General features: G+C 38.9%; 1 protein-coding gene across 1 annotated transcript; it reads right to left on the reverse strand.

Annotated features, from left to right (window-relative positions):
* Positions 1-1,605: 1,605 nt before the first annotated feature.
* Positions 1,606-3,834, reverse strand: LOC104105371 (heat stress transcription factor A-4c-like). Its single transcript, XM_009613653.4, has 2 exons — positions 3,388-3,834; positions 1,606-3,167 (listed from the first exon to the last, which is right to left on the reverse strand). Exons 1-2 carry the CDS (start codon positions 3,619-3,621, stop codon positions 2,085-2,087), a joined length of 1,317 nt encoding a protein of 438 aa, XP_009611948.1. The 5' UTR covers positions 3,622-3,834; the 3' UTR covers positions 1,606-2,084.
* Between the last annotated feature and the right edge of the window lie 16,729 nt (positions 3,835-20,563).

Raw genomic sequence — 20,563 nt, forward strand, 5'->3', positions numbered from 1 at the left:
CGCCTGAATTGGCGAAGATTCGTGCCCAAATTTTTAGCAAAAAAGTATCTAATAGCTTTTCCTTGAAGACAATCTTAGAACTTAACAGTTAAATTTTCTATCTAAATATTTTTTGAAATTTATCCAATGAAATAAATATCATGTGCAAATCTTCAAATCTTATATCTTATGCAAGATAGAAACTTTGTTTAATAGAAAAGATTGTGTGCATATATTTAGAATTAATATTAGTAATCTTAAAGATTCTATATGACTGTTATAGATGTGTAATTTTACAAAGAGCGTTCAACTACAAATATGATTGTTGTTGTTATAGGTAAAAAGTTATTATAGAGGTAAAATAAAACTTTAAAAAATCGGTTCTGAGGAAAACTTAGTTTTTATAGTGAATGACTGTTATATAAGGATGTTGTTATAGAGATGTCTGACTGTACAAGACTCATTAAATATGTACAAATAATAGATTTTGAATCCAATAAATTAAAGAAAAACTCTAAAATATGTCAGCCCATAAGCAAATTAGTACAAACATTAGCCAATTAATAAAATATTATCAATATTAGCCAAATGCTACCAATATTAGCCAATTAGCTATCTGTAACAAAAAAATATACCAAATTTTGCTTTCTTTTGAGTGGGTGTTGTTGGATAGATTGGTACATCTTAAGGAGCTTGAGTGTCAGTTTTGGATGATTTGGTGAAGTTTTGAGGTGGTCTGAATTAAAAATTCAAAGTAGAAGATGAACATGAAAAAAGATATATGTGTATCACATATGTATCATATGTGTATCACATGCATATCCATGTATACCTGTGTGTGAGATACTTGGGTGATACATGTATTAACAACGAATTTTGATATTAAATTAGTCCAAATCACATCCAATCTTTTTCAAATTTTGTATGTTAGACGCGTTTATATGTTTTCAATGAATTTCAACCATACTCATCGAAAAAGATTCCTTTTAGCTTAGGTTTTTGGAATCTTTTATATATATTTTTTCTTTGTGTTTTATCACCTTATTTGTTACCTCATCCATGAAATTTTCTTTCTGTCTTGCATCTAATATTGTTAATTACGCTTAAAAATACGAAAAGAGATCTTTGATAAGTCTATATTTAATGGCTAGATGTTGTAAATTTGAGCTTATTTTAGACATTTTCGTAAGGTTCTCTAAATTAAATGAAGGTGGTAGAATTATAAATCAAATCATCATTTCCTCATGTTACATTGCTATAAACACTCATCAAATCAAAGGAGGATGTGGACCTGCAATGTCGTTTAAAGTCAAACTTGCTACACTGGTACTCAAGCTTAATTGTACTTTTTGTACTTGTTGCCATATATTTCTATGACTACTCTGTTTGAAGGGTTCTCCAATCGTTCTTTATCAAAGAATAATCTGTCTCGTGTTTAACTTATATACACTAATAATACAAAAGAATTCATCTAAACATGTAACAGTTGATAATAAATGAGATTAGCAACTTGATGCAACAAAGTTAAAATACACCAATAGCGTATATTGTAAATAAAGTTAAATTCCCCCAACAGAGAACTGGCCTGGTTCGGAAGTGAAAATAAGTAGGTGTAAAAGAAAGATGAATGGGGAAGTTGCAAATGAAGAGTTTACTCATTGAATGTACAAAAGCTCTAATCCTCTATAACACAAATATTTTACTCACTAGGACTAGGATAATTACAAGCATAGTCTCTAAAAATTCCACAAAAAATTGCTAACATATACCTTCAGTTTACTGAGTGATCTAAGGACTAGGAACTCTATCTATTATTTATTACACAAAAAAAAACCAGCAAGAGTTCCTTCGGCGACATCAGTTGGTAGTCCGGTGCATAAGATATCCCGCGTTTACGCAAGGTCCGTTCGGGGAGGGTCGCACCTAAGAGGTGTGATGTAGACAGCCTAACCTAATGCAAGTATTAGTGATGACTGCTTTCACTACTCGAACCCCTAACCTATAGGTCATACGGGGATAACTTTACCGTTGGTCTAAAACTCCTTCAAACCGGAAAAAAGTTCAGCGATAGACATATACAATGTCAAAAGAAAGAGTGAACCAACTCAGCTTCCCGTTGCTGGACTGAGAAGACCCATACGTTCAGCAAGGTTTTCTACATTAAATCCGCGACTCCACCAATATCTCTGGTTTTCTGCTAACATGCTATCACACGTTAAGCCATCGATGTCTTTACTTACTATCTCAACTTCCTGCGGCTCAGATAAACCAGGAGTCTCAGTTAAGAATTGTTGCCAAAATACATCATTACCCGAGTTTGACACTGATTTAGACGTGTCAGTGTTACTTTCAACCTGATTTTTCATCGCATCAATACTCAAAGTACTGGTGATCTTGGTATTTGTATTGCTCTGATCTGATGGCTTAAGTTGACATTCTAAATTGATATAAATCGATGATATGACAGGACTCAAAGGTCCTCCTAACTCGGGCGAGGATTGTATATCCCCTGAAGGCGATGATGGGTGATCGATAGGAGAGTTTCTTTTGCCAGAATCATCCGATAAAGTATCCATTTCATGTATAACAATTGGAGAAGGTAAAGGTTGTGTATGCTCAAAATCACACATTTGATCTTCGGTTGGAGTCTTCTGAATTCCATATAGAAAACGTTCCCAAAAATTGATTGAAGAATCCAGCTTTTTAACTACTTCCAAGTCTAACTTTGGAACAACTATAGAGTTAGTTGTATTCTCTTCCTCAATTAAGTAATTGGAAACTAACAACCGTCTTTTCTTGCTGTTATTGTTTGTGCATTCGATAAAATCGGACGAAAATTCAGGCCTTTGCAATAATTGAGCCAAAAGAGATATCAATTTCCCCTGCCTATGAACAATATTATGCAAACGTTGTTCCATTGACTTAACACCAAACTCATATTCTTGATTAAATTTCTCATGCTTTTCAGCTGATGACTGAAGTAAGCTATTTTCCCTTTTCAGCCTCTCAATTTCTTCTTCATATTCTTGTCTTTCTGAATCAGTCAATGGCGCCACAGATTGTGATCCTGTTGCAGAGTGGCTGTGGATCGGCTTTCGTCTATAAATATTCTTCAATAAATGTCTCTGTCCCCTTAAAAACTCCTCATTTGCAAACTCCCATTGTTCAGGATCAACCTTTCTGAACCCCTATAGAATGATAAATGAATAAATCTTTGTTAAACAAAAAGTACTTAAAACTGAAAAAGAACGAGAGTTTTGGCGTAAGTGATAAAGTTGTTGCCATGTGACCACAATATCATGGTACTTTTGTGGTCCGACACTTCTCCGGACCCGCGCATGCCGGACTGGCCATTTATTTAAAACTGAAAAGAGCTTAAAAATGAACTCAAAAGGATGGTACACTTACATAAGTATTAAGTTGTCTGATAAAGCTGGAGAAATTATTGTGCTTAAAGTATTTTGGAAGCAAATCTCTAGCAAACTCAGGTGGATTCCAAACAACGAAGCTACGGCCATTGTGATTCCAAGAAACGACTGGATTTGTGTAAGGATCATCTACTAATTCATATGTCTTTGACAAGAAAGGAGCTGGAGAAGAACTTGAACCGCCGTTACAATTTTCCATAATTATACCAACCATATGAACATATACCAACCAAAATTAAGAAGATCCTCAATTTAACAAACTTTTTTGGGTTTCTTACTTTCACGTCTAAAAGAAAGAGATGGACCGTGGACACAACCAAGATTAAATTAGTATATGTAAACTGCGAAGATTAAAAGAAAGATATCCAGGTTTGAATGGGAAAGGGCAAGAAAATTATAAGAAATGAGATCATAAAGATAGGTGGTTTAGAAGAAACTAAAAAGAGGAGTGTATATAAAAGGGGGAAGGACTAAGGTGAAAAGAAAATAGTGTTTATTCATAATTCAGATTGACTGAGAAAGGGAAGACTTGACTTTGAAATTGGATTGGAACAAGTGGTGGAGAGAACTTGGGCCATGTTGGGGTTAGGGGAAGAATGGAGTTATGTGTATATTTTTTGCATGGAATATTCAACGGTCCTTTTTGTTCATTTGTCTTTTGACTATTTTGCTTCGCTTTCAGCGTTCCAACTTTGAAGATATACAAATAGGGAGCACGAGAGTAAGAATTTTGTAGTCAGAGATATCATGATTTATGACTTTTTCTTTCTTTAATTAGGAGAGGCTGCTACCAATTTGACTGAGTGCTCTGTATTTCCTTTTTAGAATAATATATTAAAGAGTGTACTACTAATACCGCACTTCTGACACTGCAGATATTTTAAGTCTAATTTATTCCGATTTTTAAGTGTATTTGTTTTTTTTATAATAACCATTTATTTACTTTCAATTGGTTGGTTTATTCAAATAATATAAAGAATGTTAAAATTATTAATATGTCATTTATTTAATATTGATATATAATGTGATCTTTTACCATTACTGTGTACAATTACCATCATCAGTACCACCAACTACCTTCTCCGTTAGTTACCACCACACATTCTTCACCACTAGCCATCTTCAGTACTAACCTCCACTACACAACCGCTATGCCGCCAACCACTTCCATAGTTCGTCACTGCCACCCACCACCATCCATCTTTACTACAAGTTGTCTCGACATTTAGCTTCTATAGCAGAACCATCACTACGAACCATCGTCACCAACCACTTTCAATATCAGTTACTAGTGTTGGTCTGTCTTGATCATCAGAGGCGGATTCAAGATTTAAATTTTATGGGTTCAACTTTTAAAATTTTTAACATTGAACTCATTATATTTTTAAAGTTATAGGTTCGTATCTACTATTTTTACTAATAAATATTTTTACTCCGCGTCGAAAGTTATGAGTTCAATTGAACTCGCTGAGTATATGCTACATCCGCCCCTTTTGGTCACTGTCGTACGACCATTACCTTTTGCCACCATCTCATAACCACCGCCAATTATCATTGCATGAACATCACCACCAACCTCCTCCACTAACCATAATCCTTGTGCAACCACCACGTCACAATAACAATTGTCGACCAATCCAATTACTAGTTGCCACCAAGACCATATTTTTAAAGTGCACTTCATCAAACAAATAGTTGTGATAAAACCATGTAAATTACGATTTTTTCTAATATATATTATGTGGATAAGTTTTTAAAATAGTTCAACAAAGTTCAACATGCTGACTTTCATATTCCGAATTTTGCCTTTTTTGGGGGGAATACATGGAGTATATTGCAAGACTTCTATGATTTGATTCAACATTCATTTTTATTGATCAGACCAAGCTCAATTATTAAAAACTTAATGATATTCAAAGGTTAGAATTCTTTACTATTTTTAATTCAAATGTTAGAATTTATTTGATTAAGGGGTGAAATCATTTACATTTCCCAACTTTACTTAAAAATTAAATTCTTTCTCCAACCATGAGCAATCATTCTCCTTCTCCAACTTTAAGCAATTGACATTCTCTTCTCCTATCTTATGCAATATCTATTTTGCCCTTAACAATTTTATTCCCCTCTATATATATAAAAAAATTCTATTATGCTTGACTATATATTTTACATGGGTGATATACCTATAATTTAAATTATGTAAGAAGGAGGAGAATGTCAATTGTTCGAAGCTGGAAGGAGAGTTTGACAAGCAAAGTGAAGGGATGTCAATGATTTTCATCCTTTTATTAAGTTTTGATTCCTGGCACATGAGTGACTCAAATCTGCTCCCTGACTCTCATCATCACAGATCAATTATATTGAGTTCGTTTTAATTATTTATATGGAAACTTTACATAATTGTCAGAGTTTAAAAGAAATATAACAAATTCTTAGCATGAAATCCAATATTACAGTTGTGACAGGAAAATATTTATATTTGTAGCACACAGTTCCATTAAAATAGGAATATTAATTATTTATCCCTAAACATAAGCAATTTGAATGGAAAGTCAATAATTCTTTGTACAAAAATCATGTCTTTTTTTTTCTCTTTATCTATTAGCTTTCCTTCTTTTTCTTCATCTTCTTAATTTCGTCTTCTCCCGAAACCAATATAATTCTAAATTTGTTCCATTCGTTTTCTTTTTAATTATCTTTCTTAAGTTTTTCTCTTCCTTCTTTCTTCCTTTCTTAACATAAAGATCTTTCTTCGATAATAATATATGTTAATATATACAAAACGTATATATAAAAAATATACATTGAATTAATACATATAAAATATACAAAAAATATACATAAAAATACATCTTCAATTAAGATGACACTTAGACATGTGAAATATACATAAAAAATATATCTTAAATTTAATTAAGATGGCTGCATACAATCGAAATCGGGCATACCCGATTTCGGTGGCAGGGGAGTTGCCTCAAGGGTAACCACATAATAGATCGGGCTCGAGCTCGAAAATAGAACATCAAACCTGGAGATCGAAGTGTTCATTGAGATCGAGGCCAGCAACAATCGAGATCAAGCATAACTGACTTCGAGTAAGGCGTAATAACAGAATGGCGAGATGTCAGTAATCGGTCGAAGATCACGGCGAAAATCCTGGAATAGATCAAATCAAAGCGGTTATTAGTGCCAATCATGGGATCTATTTCCGTTATTAGAGTTGTACCTTATTTATGATTCTTCTATCATATAAAGAAGAATCCCATTCACTTGTAAGAAGGAGATTCATTGATAGGAATATACACACACGCTACCTTCTTTGTTTTACTTACTATTCATCGTTGTTTGTTCCATCCTCTACTGTTCTTATTAACCAACCTCGAGACTATCTCGAATCGAGGTCGAGGCGTTGTTTGCAGACCGGTTTGATTTATTTTATTGTCCAATTTATCTATTTAATTCATTGTTTATCAATTGGTACTGGTTTAAATCACATATCCTTAAAACCACAATATAAGTTTAATTGTTACTCAATTTTTAGGGTAAACAATTTGGCGCCCACCGTGGGGCTAAGGATAATAGTGATTGTTCAGTACTGATTATGGTAAAATACACTATTTTACGCTTGTTCTTGTCAAGTATCTTTGCTTTCAGGTTAAAACATGTCAAACTCACAAAACGCATCCACACACGGTGACAATGGCCTCAGATTCCACGGTGAAAACGAAAATGTGATTGCTCCAGGAGTCGAGGTGCCACATGCTAATCTCGGTGGAGCACTGGTTGCCAACCCAGTCGATGTCAGTTCGCACGTTTCTCTAAACATGGACCTAGGCTCAAATCTCGATGGGAGTGTACGCAGGGAAGGCCGATCTAGTGGCCAAGGAACACAGGGCAGACGAAGGAGCCAGTCTCCAAGTGATATTCGAGATGCTTCAGGCTCAGCAAGCCGCTATTGCTCAGTTACAAAATCAACATAGAGCTCTAAATAGGGTCGATCCGGAAATTACTCGCCGTACCGAGCCAGTACCGAAAAGGCCGAATGGTAACGAATCGGGGACTGATCCTGCGGTAATGAAAATGCTCAAGGAGCTCACCAAAATAATTGAATCAGGGGAGAAGGAAATTGAAGCCAACGATAAAAAAGGGGAGACATACAACTCTCGAGTTGATAAGAGACCGGGGGCACCGCAAATCTTGAAAGGGATGGATTCAAAGAAGTTTGTACAAAAGTTGTTTCCTCCAAGTGCGGCTTCGAAGCCTATTCCAAAGAAGTTTCGTATGCCAGATATACCCAAATATAATGGGACCACTGATCCCAACGAGCATGTTACTTCATATACATGCGCCATCAAGGGTAACGATTTAGAAGATGATGAAATCGAATCTGTGATGTTGAAAAAATTCTGAGAGACCCTTTCGAAGAGAGAAATGATTTGGTATCACAACCTGCCACTAAATTCCATCGACTTATTTGCCATGTTAGCAGATTCTTTCGTAAAGGCACACGCCGGGGCCATAAAGGTCGCAACGAGGAAATCAGACCTTTTCAAGGTAAGACAAAGGGATAATGAAATGTTGAGGGAGTTTGTGTCCCGATTTCAAATGGAGCGCATGGAGTTGCCACCGGTCACAGATGATTGGGCCATTCAAGCTTTCACCCAAGGGTTGAACGAGCGGATTTCGATAGCATCACGTCAGTTGAAATAAAATTTGATTGAGTATCAAGCTGTAACTTGGGCAGATGTGCACAATCGATATCAATCAAAGATCAGGGTCGAGGACGACCAATTAGGAGCCCCTTCCGGTTCAGTACATCCAAACAGGTCAGCAGTTAAAAACCAGAGGTACATCGACAGGGAGACAAGGTCGAATAGAGACCGATATCAACCATATACCACAGATCGAAGGAACAATGGTTCAAGATGCAATTCCGCCCAGAACGATCGAAGAAGTGATCGAGGACATAATTCTAGGGGACTTATGAGCAAAAATGATTTTGACAAGTATGCCGATCCCACAGAGGTACCTTGGTTATCGGAATATAACTTTAGCATCGATGCATCGGGCATTATATCGGCAATCGGAAGGATCAGAGATACTAGTTGGCCCAGACCCATACAAACCGATCCTTCCCAAAGAAACCCAAATTTGATGTGCAACTATCCTGGCACGTGTGGTCACAAGACCGAGGATTGCAGGCAATTAAGGGAGGAGGTAGCCCGGCTATTCAATGAGGGCCACCTTCGAGAGTTCTTCAGCGATTGAGCCAAGAATCATTTCAGAGAAAGGGACGCCAATAGGAAAAATGAACAGGAGGAACCCCAACATGTCATTCATATGATCGTCGGTGGGGTCGACATTCCACAGGGACCCATATTCAAACACACTAAGGTATCAATCACTAGGGAAAAACGAACCCGAGATTATGTGCCCGAAGGCACTTTATCGTTCAACAACGAAGAATCAAAAGGCATTTCTCAGCCCCACAACGACGCTCTGTTAATTTCTATCTTATTAAATAAAGTTCAAGTTAAGCGTGTTTTAGTGGATCCAGGTAGCTCGGCCGATATCATCCGATCGAGGGTCGTGGAGCAGCTCGGCCTACAAAATCAAATCGTGCCCGCAGCTCGGGTCTTAAACGGCTTCAATATGGCCAGTGAAACAACTAAAAGGGAGAATATTCTACCGGTGAACGTGGCCGGAACCATTCAAGATACCAAGTTCCACATAATTGAGGGCGACATGAGGTACAATGCCCTTCTCGAAAGGCCTTGGATCCACAATATGATGGCAGTCCCTTCGACTCTCCACCAAATGATGAAATTCCCGACGTCGGACGGTGTAAAAATAGTATACGGGGAGCAGCATGCTGCAAAGGAAATATTTACAGTCGATGAGGTAACACCGATATCGACACTATCAACCTCGGAAAGGTCAAGCATCAAAGATAAACAGGAAGTCAAATAGCAATCACAACCACCAGTCTCGACCGAATCGGGGAAGCCGGAGATAGAAAAAGAAGAGGAGGATTTTCTGACCCCTCGAACTTTTATTGTTCCCGAAGATTCTGACGCCACCAAATCAACGGTTGAAGAGCTGGAACAAGTTATATTGATCGAGTACCTGCCCGAGCGAAAGGTATACCTGGGAACGGGATTAACCCCCGAACTCAAGAAAAAGCTTATTCAATTTCTAATTGATAACATAGATTGTTTTGCTTGGTCCCATTTAAACATGACAGGGATCCCACCGGGGATAACGACGCATCGACTAAGCCTGGACCCTAGGTTCAAACCAGTGAAGCAGAAGAGAAGACCCCAGTCCGAGGTCAAGCACGCATTCATAAAGGACGAGGTAACTAAACTTCTCAAAATAGGGTCCATTCGGGAGGTAAAATTTCCCGAATGGTTAGCCAATGTAGTTGTAGTACCTAAAAAAGGGAACAACTTAGAATGTGTGTAGATTATAAGGATTTAAACAAGGCGTGCCCCAAAGATTCTTTTCCACTGCCTAACATCGATCGCATGATCGATGCCACGGCTGGCCACGAGATCCTTACTTTTCTCGATGCCTATTCCTGGTACAATCAAATCCAAATAAACCCGGAGGACCGAGAAAAGACTTCATTTATCACCCAAGTATGGAACATATTGTTATAATGTAATGCCCTTAAGGCTAAAAAATACAGGAGCTACTTACCAACGCCTAGTAAATAAAATATTCAAAGAACAAATAGGTAAATCAATGAAAGTTTATATTGATGATATGCTAGTTAAGTCCATGCGCGCAGAGGACCATTTGGCTCATTTGCAGAAAACGTTCGAGATTTTAAGGAAATACAACATGAATCTCAACCCTGAGAAATGTGCTTTCGGGGTCGGTTCGAGCAAGTTTCTTGGCTTCATGGTATCGAATCGGGGGATCGAGATCAACCCCGATAAAATCAAGGCCATCGAAGACATCACCGTCATGGACAGTGTAAAATCCATGCAGAGGGTAAATGGACGGATAGCTGCCTTAGGCCGATTCATTTCGAGGTCGTCGGATCGAAGCCACAGATTTTTCTCTCTACTCAAAAAGAAGAACGATTTTGCCTGGACCCCGGAATGCCAACAGGCATTAGAGGAATTTAAGCGATACCTATCAAACCCACCACTGCTTCACACTCCAAAGGCAGATGATAAACTTTACTTGTACTTGGTAGTATCGGAAATCGCGGTAAGTGGTGTCCTAGTTCGAGAAGAGCAAGGTACGCAATTTCCCGTTTATTATGTAAGTCGAATCTTAGGAGAAGCAGAAACTAGATATCCACACTTGGAAAAATTGTCACTTTCACTAATAAGCGCCTCTAGAAAGTTAAGACCATACTTTCAATGTCACCCCATATGCTTATTAACCACTTACCCACTTCATAATATTTTGCACAAGCCCGAACTATCGGGCCGATTAGCCAAATGGGCCGTCAAACTCAGTGGGTACGATATCGAATATCAACCCCGGATGGCCATCAAGTCTCAAATTTTAGCGGACTTCGTAGCCGATTTCATGCCAACCCTCATACCCGAAGTTGAAAAGGAACTCTTGTTAAAATCGGATACATCATCGGGGGTATGGACCCTCTTCACAGATGGTGCTTCGAATGTGAAGGGGTCTGGGCTAAGCATCGTTTTGAAGCCGTCCACGGGTAGCACTATTAGGCAATCTATCAAAACTTCTAGGTTGACTAACAATGAGGCCGAGTACGAGGCCATGATTGCAGGTCTCGTGCTAGCTAAAAGCTTGGGAGCAGAAGTCATTGAAGCCAAGTGTGACTCTTTACTGGTGGTGAACTAAGTAAATAATACCTTCGAAGTTCGAGAGGACAGAATGTAAAGGTATTTGGATAAACTGCAGGTAACTTTGCACCGTTTCAAGGAATAGACTTTGCAGCATGTACCTCGAGAATAAAACAATGAGGCCGATGCACTTGCAAATTTGGGGTCATCGGTCGAGGAAGATGAGTTCAGCTCGGGGATTGTCGTTCAACTCTCGAGATCCGTGATCGAAGAAGGTCATGCTGAGATAAATTCTACAAGCTTAACCTGGGATTGGAGGAATAAATATATTGAATACTTGAAGAACGGAAAGCTCCCATCGGACCCTAGAGAGTCGAGGGCCCTACGAACCAAAGCTGATCGATTCACATTGGCTGAAGATGGAACATTATACAGAAGGACATTCGATGGACCATTGGCGGTATGCTTAGGACCGAAAAACACTGATTATGTTCTATGAGAGGTCCATGAAGGCACTTGTGGGAACCAATCCGGCGCTGAATCACTAATTCAAAAAATCATTAGAGCAGGATACTACTAGGATAACATAGAAAAAGACACTAGGGAGTTTGTTCGAAAATGTGATAAATGTCAAAGTTTTGCACCGATGATCCATCAGCCCGGAGAACAACTTCATTCAGTCTTATCCCCATGGCCATTCATGAAATGGGGAATGGATATCACCGGCCCTCTGCCATCGGCCCCAGGTAAAGCTAAGTTCATTTTATTTATGATTGACTATTTCTCTAAATGGGGTGAAGTACAGGCATTCGAGAAAGTGAGAGAGAAAGAGGTTATAGACTTTATCTAGGATCACATCGTATGTCGATTTGGGATATCCGCCGAAATAGTGTGCGATAATGGAAAACAATTTATCGGCAGCAAAGTGACGAAATTCCTCGAAGACCACAAAATAAAAAAGGATATTATAAAACTGTATCACCCTAGTGGGAACGGACAGGCCGAATCGACGAATAAGACTATCATTCAAAACCTAAAGAAAAGGTTGAATGACGCTAAGGAAAAATAGAGAGAAATCCTACCCGAAATCCTTTGGGCATATCGAACAACATCAAAGTCCAGTACGGGGGCAACCCCGTTCTCCTTAGTATATGGCTCTGAAGCCTTGATTCCAGTCAAAGTCGGGGAACCCAGTGCCAGGTTTCGACATACAACAGAAGAGTCAAATCACGAGGCTATGAATACTAGCCTCAAATTATTGGATAAAAAACAAGAAGCCGCACTCGTTCGAATGGCCACACAAAAGCAACGAATCGAAAGATACTACAATAGGAGAACCAACCTTCGCCACTTCAGAGTCGGGGACTTAGTCCTGATGAAAGTCACCGTCAACACTCGAGATCCCAATGAAGGGAAACTCAGCCCAAATTGGGAGGGACCCTACCAATTCCTCGACATCGTCGGAAAGGGATCTTATAGGCTCGGCACGATGGACGGCGAACAACTGCCAAATAATTGGAACATATCGCTTCTCAAACGGTATTATTGCTAAGGTATGACTTTATCCCCTTTTTTCATTTATATATTCGACACTAACTCACTGCAGGTGTTCGATCGAAGACATCGAGACCTCAGGTTTTAAAGCATGCGTTGTACTCTTTTTTCCTTAGATCGATTTTTATCCCAAAAGGGTTTTTTCGGCGAGGTTTTTAACTAGGCAACAATTATGTGCTACCTGAGGACAATTAAATAATATCCAAGGCTTCTTTACAATCAACCTCGAATACTGGGGGCATCACCCCTCGGATGTTATACTTTCGAGGAAAATACTTCGTGTCACAGGGTCTCGATAGAGAAACTTTGTAATGGGCCAAACAGTCGAATGAACCGTGTCCATATAGATTAGTCGAGCCCCCATGGAAAAACATGTACGCATGTATAAATTATACAAAAGAGCATTCTTTCTATATCAAACATCTTGTGTCTCAAAGAAAATTTTCTACTATACAAGCTCCATACTTATGATTTTTTGAGAAATGGCTCAAGGTCCAAGTGCAAATATACCTCGTACACTCGGGGACTGCCATCGACGATCGACATATTCGAGTAATCTAAACTCAAATTCATAAGACCTCAAATAGGCACCCCTCGATCTATAGGTTAAGGCCATCATTCTCGGGGACTAACACTTCGAACTAGTTCGAAATGTTATTGGAAAATAAGCCCAAGACGCATACCCAAAGGCTACGGCCAGATTAAGGTGGCTCGGAGATGTCCGAATCCCTCAATAAAAATAGGCCTTCGAATTCTTTGAAAAACTGATGAAAAAAGGCTACCCTCGGCAAGTAATCAAAAGGGCTTCGATAAAATCAGCCCTCGAAAGACCTTAAGAGGTATCAAATTATCTTAACACAAACGTACTAAGGCACAGAAAGCAAAGGGGTTTCAATCGACATCGAACCCTCAAAAAATTCAATGGGTAAAGAATACGTGTTAAGGCATAAAGAAAATATTTGCTAAATCTTCTAAGCCAAAAAAGGGGGAAAATAGCCATCTTTTAGAGGCCATATCGGCCCAATCTAAAGAGCCTAAGGGCCAATACACTTAGAGTTCGAGATTTTATTCTCACTCAATTCGGACCTAAGGGTTCCACTATTTCGAGCTCAAATAAAATTGACTTGAATATAGCTCGAGGATTCATCATTATTTGATATAAAACCTTAAGGGGTCTGTTACTGTGAGTTCGAAACTTACTCGAACTCGGCTATAAAAACAGTACAATTACGACTTCGATCAAGCCATCCGAAATCAAAATCCCGAACATATTGTTGAGCTCGGGGACTCGCCCCCGTTTAACTAAAAAACCTAAGGGTTTATTCTACTCTGAGTTCGAGCTATTGCTAACTCTATTATAGAGGCTACAACAACCCAATTGCAATAAAGTTTTCACAAGGCAAAGGCAAAACAAAATTTATCATAAATCAGAAATCAGAGACGAAACGGAAAGAAAAGGAATCTTTCATATATGCAAAATATTACAAAGACCACACAGGGTCTTACACAAAAAACAAAAGAAAAAAAATCCTAAGTGCCCAGTCTGCCTCGGGAACCGCATCTTCGGGAGCTTCATCTTCATCTCCTCCGCTCTCGTATCCACTAGCAGAGTCTTTATCATCGGAAAGCAAAGCTCTGGCCTCGTCCTCCAAAACCTTTGCACTCTCGATATTAGCCGTGAGGTTGAAGCCACGAGCATGTACCTCCTCAAGAGTCTCTCTTCGAGACTGGCGCCTAGCATGCTCGGTAACACGAGACAATCTAACCTCAGCAGCGTCAGAAATTTCCTTTGCCTGAGTGTTAACGGCTTTAGCGTCGGCTCGGTAGGAGGCCACGAGCACCTCTGCCTCGGATGTGGCCTTTGCAAGCTCAGCGACCAGCCGAGTCTCGAGCTCTTCAACCTTATGGGCTCGGGCCATGTTCTCCCCCTTCACACTTTGGAGTTGATGCTCAACCGAAGATAGTTGGGCCTGAACCGCATCTTTCTCCGAGGCGAGACAGTCCATGTTATGCTTCCCCCCAAAGTCTCTGCCTCTTTCATCTTGGCCTCCTCACGAAGCTGCTCAACCAATTCGGCCTTCTGATGAACCTGCAGGATCAAAGTGTTAGTCGCTAATATCAAGTTAATACATAACAGGCTCCCAAAAATTTACATTACCTGCTCAATGAGCTCGGTCTGATCTTGATAAGCTCTTGTCAGCTCGGCTCGAATACTCATGATCTCCTCTTCTTTTTGCACATAGAGGAGTTTTAGGGCGTCTCTTTCCTCCATAAGCTTTTTGAGATCAGCCTCATATCGGGCCAGCTCAGCCCGATATTTGGAGGACGCTTCTCGATGGAGCGCCGTAGCCTGTGCAGAAAGAAAGGAAATCAGACTTAGAGAAATAAGAACAAACGCAAGCATGATAACATAATCGACCACCAGTAAAACTCACTTGGTTTAGAAGCCGTCGAGCCTCATAAAAAATAAGTGATGCGTCCAGGTCGGAAACATCATCGACCCCCGCGAAGCAGCCACAAAATAAATCATCCTCTTCGGGGGCCGTCCCCACATCGGGTGTCCCCATGGACCGGGCATCCCGAAACCGTCCCTCAGAGAATGTGGGGCCGGGCGGCAAATCATCAATGTTAATTGTCCCAAGCAAGTCACTTGGGGCATTCTCTTCTCTTCGAAGTGCCTCAGAACTAGACCCTTCGAGCACACCCACCGGTTGCTCATCACGGCAGGAGGCATCCTCAACACCCGATGACTCGGGGACTTTGCTCGGACCTTCCTTCGGGATCACCTCAATCTGCGGTTGAACCTCCTCGACCGTCACCGTCTCAGCAGTTCTCGAAACTTTGATGCCCTCCCTCTTCCGAGCCACCAGCAGGCAGTTGACATCTTCTCCCTCCTCGTCTTTATCTCGTAGCGTTTGGACTACATTGGCAGGCAGAACGGCGAGATCAGTCTTCGACTTTCGAGCCCTGCTTTTCTTGGGCTTTGGGGTATCTGGTGGCGAGGCCCTTCTCCTTTTCTTGTCTTTGGTCGGCTTCGAGACCTCCTCTTCCCCGAGGGGAGGCGACCTCATAACAACACTATCTCCAAGACCTGTATGAGAAGGAATCAAGCTAAAAGGAAGTATTTCATAGGAAAGCATCAAACACGGACAAGGGGACTTACAATGATTTTTGGCCTCCCATCAACCCTTGGCCAAATCACGCCACGAGCGCTCAGCATACGAAGAGGTTGAAACCAGTTGTCGAACCCAACCTGCAAGGTCCGGGACTGCACCAGGAAACCAAGGGGAAGCTGCACCATAAAGAAGAATATACATGAGAAGAGGTAAAGAAAACATAACAAGTAATCAAATGTTATGGGTGAAGTTCTACTTACGCTTCATGTTTCATTCTTCGGGAAATGGCATCTTCTCGGCGGGGATTAAATTGGAGGTCCTGACTCGAACAAACCGGCACATCCATCCTCGGTCCTTGTCCTCGTCTATGCTCGAGAATAGCACCTTCGTGGCCCGGCATTGAAGCCTTATTAGCCCGCCCCGATAAAGACGGAGGCTGTATAGCCTAATGAGATGATCGAGGGTAAAAGACATCCCCTCGATATTGATCGAGAAGAATCTGAGCAAAATGATAATGCGCCAAAAAGAGGGGTAGATCTGGCCTAGAGTTACCCGGTATTGGCGGCAGAAGTCGATTATGACCGGATCGACGGAACCCAGTGTGAAAGGGTAAGTATACACACTTAAGAACCCTTTCACATGAGTGGTGATGTGCTTTTAGGGGGGTAGGAATCACCACCTCTTTATTCTCCCAGTGGCAGTCCTTTTTCACCTAATCGAGATCGCCTTCGGATATCGAACATATGTATCTAGACATGGGCTCGCATCGGCCAGGAACCGAAGAGGGTTTTTTGACTTTAAAGTTGAAAGTAAGTTCACATGGCCCGGGGATGCACTCTTCGATACATGGCTCCACCGGTGTTTTGTCACCGGCCGACCGCGATGAGGAGGCCTTTTTTTCTTGAGGAACGGTCTTTGATTTTTTTGCCATTGCTATATGAGGTTAAAGGAAGAAGAAGACGGAATTTGTGTTTTAATAAGAGATTGGCAAACGGAAATCGACAAAATTGATGAACTTGAAGAAGATAGAAGAGCTTTTGAAGATTAGAAGAAGTTTGAAAGTAAAGTTTGAGAAGATTATGAAGGTGGTCTATTTATAATAGCCACTTTGACAGTATTAAAGCACTGGTGGCCGACCATCAACTGGCATTAATTAATGACCTTGGGAACTGTATAGACGCGACTCTTCAATCGCTTCTGTCGCTTACGTCACGATGTTGATGTCATAATTGATTGAGGTATTAAACCGAAGTCTCAAATTCGTTTCTTCTCGTTACACTCCAAAAAACGAGGTGACTATCTGTATACAGTCGAAATCGGGCATACCCGATTTCGGTGGCAGGGGAGTTGCCTCGAGGATAATCTCATAATAGATCGGGCTCGAGCTCGGAGATAGAACATCAAGCCTGGAGATCGAAGTGTTCTTTGAAATCGAGGCCAGCAATAATCGAGATCAAGCATGGCTGACTTCGAGTAAGGTGTAATAACAAAATGGCAAGATGTCAGTAATCGGTCGAAGAACACGGCGAAAATCCCGGAACAGATCAAATCAAAGCGGTTATTAGTGCCAATCATGGGATCTATTTCCGTTATTAGAGTTGTACCTTATTTAGGATTCTTTTATTATATAAAGAAGAATCTCATTCACTTGTAGGAAGGAGAATAATTATTCATTGATAAGAATATACACACACGCTGCCTTCTTTGGTTTACTTACTATTCAACGTTGTTTGTTCCATCCTCTACTGTTCTTATTAACCAACCTCGAGGCTATCTCGAATCGAGGTCGAGGCGTTGCTTGCAGACCGATTTGATTTATTTTATTGTTTAATTTATCTATTTAATTCGTTGTTTATCAATTGGTACTGGTTTACATCACATATCCTTAAAACCACAATATAAGTTTAATTGATACTCAATTTTTAGGGTAAACAATGGCATATAAATATACAAAAAAATATATAAAAAAATACATCCTGAATTAAAATGGCACTTGACATATAAAATATATTTGAATCCAGCAGCAATAACGGAAGCGACAGAAATCAGTGGATTCATGATAAGTTTCTCATACCCCAAAAAAAAAATGCTTAAAAAATATATATTAAAAATACATCTTAAAATAAGATTGCACTTCACAAGTAAATATACAAAAATTATATACATAAAAATACATTTTGAATTAAAGTGATACTTGATATACAAAGTATAAAAGACGTATAAATCAATACATCTTGAATTTAGGTGACATTCACATATGCATCAAATTTTTAAAAATTGGAGTGAAGAAGATGAATGTTGGAAAGGGAGAATGGAGATGGACAAAAAAAGTACTTTCAGTGATTAGTGAGTTAGTTAACTTATTAAATGTTGAGCTTAATTTTTATAATATGCTAATAATGAAAAAATAAATACTTTTTATGAAATAAATAATAAATGGTGCTATTTTTTAAAATAATAATTAAAAAAGATCAAGCGTGTAAGGAACTCCTATTTTTATTTATTATATCAATTTGAAATCTATTTATTTATTCCAAAGAATAGTAGATGTGTGAAGCCAAAATATTTATTTTCGGTCAGAAAGAATTACAAAGAGAACTAATAGCACAATATTTAACCTCCATTTCAATCAATTACAAGGAGATTATAAACTAGCAATTAACAAAATAACAAGGAGTATAAAGAACCTCGACATTACCCACCTCGACATTACCCACATAAAGCAAAAGAGTTCAAGTACATAATACTGAAGATTGACCTCAAGAAACTTGAAATATTGACAAATCAACCTTATATATTGCTTTGAAAAACCTTGATGTAATTTTTAAGGTTTGCAATCTTTCATTATACCATAAGGAAAAAAATAGGAAAATAGAAACAACAAGAAAAAGACAAAAGAATTAACATCGATCGATGACGAGTGCATACAAGTTAAGGATGTTAATTTTTTAATTATGAAATTATAGTGTGTGGAGAGCACGTTAGTAGATTCTCATCATTGTACTACCTAGGACCTATGTTTTTTCTTGGTGCATGAATTCAAAGTAAATTCAAAGTTTTATTGCATTAGTTGAGCCGACAGCGTCGTCTTCTGATCTTCCCATTTAGTCGACTAATAACTACAAATGAAATCATTTTTAATATATATTAATCCACATAAAATTCTTCTTAAAGTTCAAGTTAAAGATCATTATTGGTGAAAGTGGAAAATAACTGACCGATTTCATGTTGAATAACATCACCATAACGACGTGAAACGTAATAGAAAATTGAGTCAATGTAATTATTTGATTAACTTTTTGTCGTATTTATTAACTTCTATTTTTCTTTTGTTACAACTTAACTTTTCATGAAGCTCGATCACTGTATATTTCAGAATTTGCCACCTTGATAAAGTTTGATCTTCAAGTAGCTTTTTATTTGTTTTGAGAACTTCAAAGTAGTTGATTTGACTGAAACTATAATGGGATTCAAAATAAATAATTACTCCGTCCATATAAAAAGTAAATTTTACCTTATATACACCATATTTATTATAAACCAAAACAGTTTTTAAAATATTATTTTCTATAACTACCTTTTATTTTTAAAATATTATACACTACCGTTAAGATGTTAAACACGCTATTTATATATTTTTCTCTCTTTCTTTTAGCTATTCTCTCTCAAAATTTCCACAATCAATGTTTCTCTCTCACATTCTTTCTCAAAATTTCTCTCTCCACGATCTCTCTCTCACACACAACACGATTGTGCTAATTGTTGAAGCACGATTCTCTCTCACATTCAACGTTTTTGCTCCAAATATTCGTGGTAAGTATTATAGTTTTTGGCCGGTTCACGCTTCTTCCTTTTCTCTTCACTCTTTTTTTAAATTTTCACCATTGTTAGGTTTTCAGCAGAAAACTTCAAATATCGTCTTCAATGGCTGATTCAACAACTCCGAAGAGGATTACACGAGGTATACCCACTAAAGAATTCAATTTTGATGAGGCCATCTTTCGATTTGCGAATCACTCAAGAGGAACCTGTATTTGCAGGTTCATCAGCAATCATGGAAGCCGAAAGGCGAACAAAAATACGCAATGACCCTATGAAACAAGGTCAAGATGAGAAATTTTTGAAAAAATCAACAGTTCCTGATATTCCTGAAGTTTCTATATAAAACTTAAATGTGGGAAAGAGATAAAAACTTATCGATGTTGCTTCTGGGAGCAAGGAAAAGAGGTTGCTAGAAGTAGCTTAGAAACACGGAAGGACAAGGTGTCGCGCCCCTTTTTCTCGCGAAATCGGGTTTCGACATGTGACAACTCTTTTAAGGAGGTATTAGAAGAGGAGAGTCGCCACCTAACGATTTTTAAGGTGCGTTAGGGCACCTATTTGCAAATGACTCCGGTTTAACTGGTCAACGCCACCAAAGATTGGGTAAGGGCTCAAGTTACCTCAAAGAGAAGGTGTTAGGCATTCCTCGAGGTCCACAACTGTGGGTCCCGACCGAACTTAAATTATATGACTTAGTCTATGTGATCAAGTAAGCAAAGTGAGTACACAATCTAAGAATTTTATTAATAAGAGATCTTGAAAAGGGAGGTACAACTATTTTTCATTCTAATAGCAAAGAAAAGAAGGGGGGGGGGGGGGATCCTAAGTTTTTTAGCCTAAAAGATCACCCCATGCAACATAAATAATATTTCGTAACTCCCTTGAG

The sequence above is a fragment of the Nicotiana tomentosiformis genome, chromosome 7 (assembly GCF_000390325.3).
Source record: "Nicotiana tomentosiformis chromosome 7, ASM39032v3, whole genome shotgun sequence".
NCBI lineage: Eukaryota > Viridiplantae > Streptophyta > Magnoliopsida > Solanales > Solanaceae > Nicotiana > Nicotiana tomentosiformis.

What these genes read in the sequence shown, in the direction of transcription:
- LOC104105371 (XM_009613653.4), bottom strand. Translation starts at nt 3,621, where the DNA reads ATGGTTGGTATAATTATGGAAAATTGTAACGGCGGTTCAAGTTCTTCT. An exon ending in TCAGACAACTTAATACTTAT is followed by an intron (nt 3,168 to 3,387) that starts GTAAGTGTACCA and finishes ATCATTCTATAG; the next exon opens with GGGTTCAGAAAGGTTGATCC.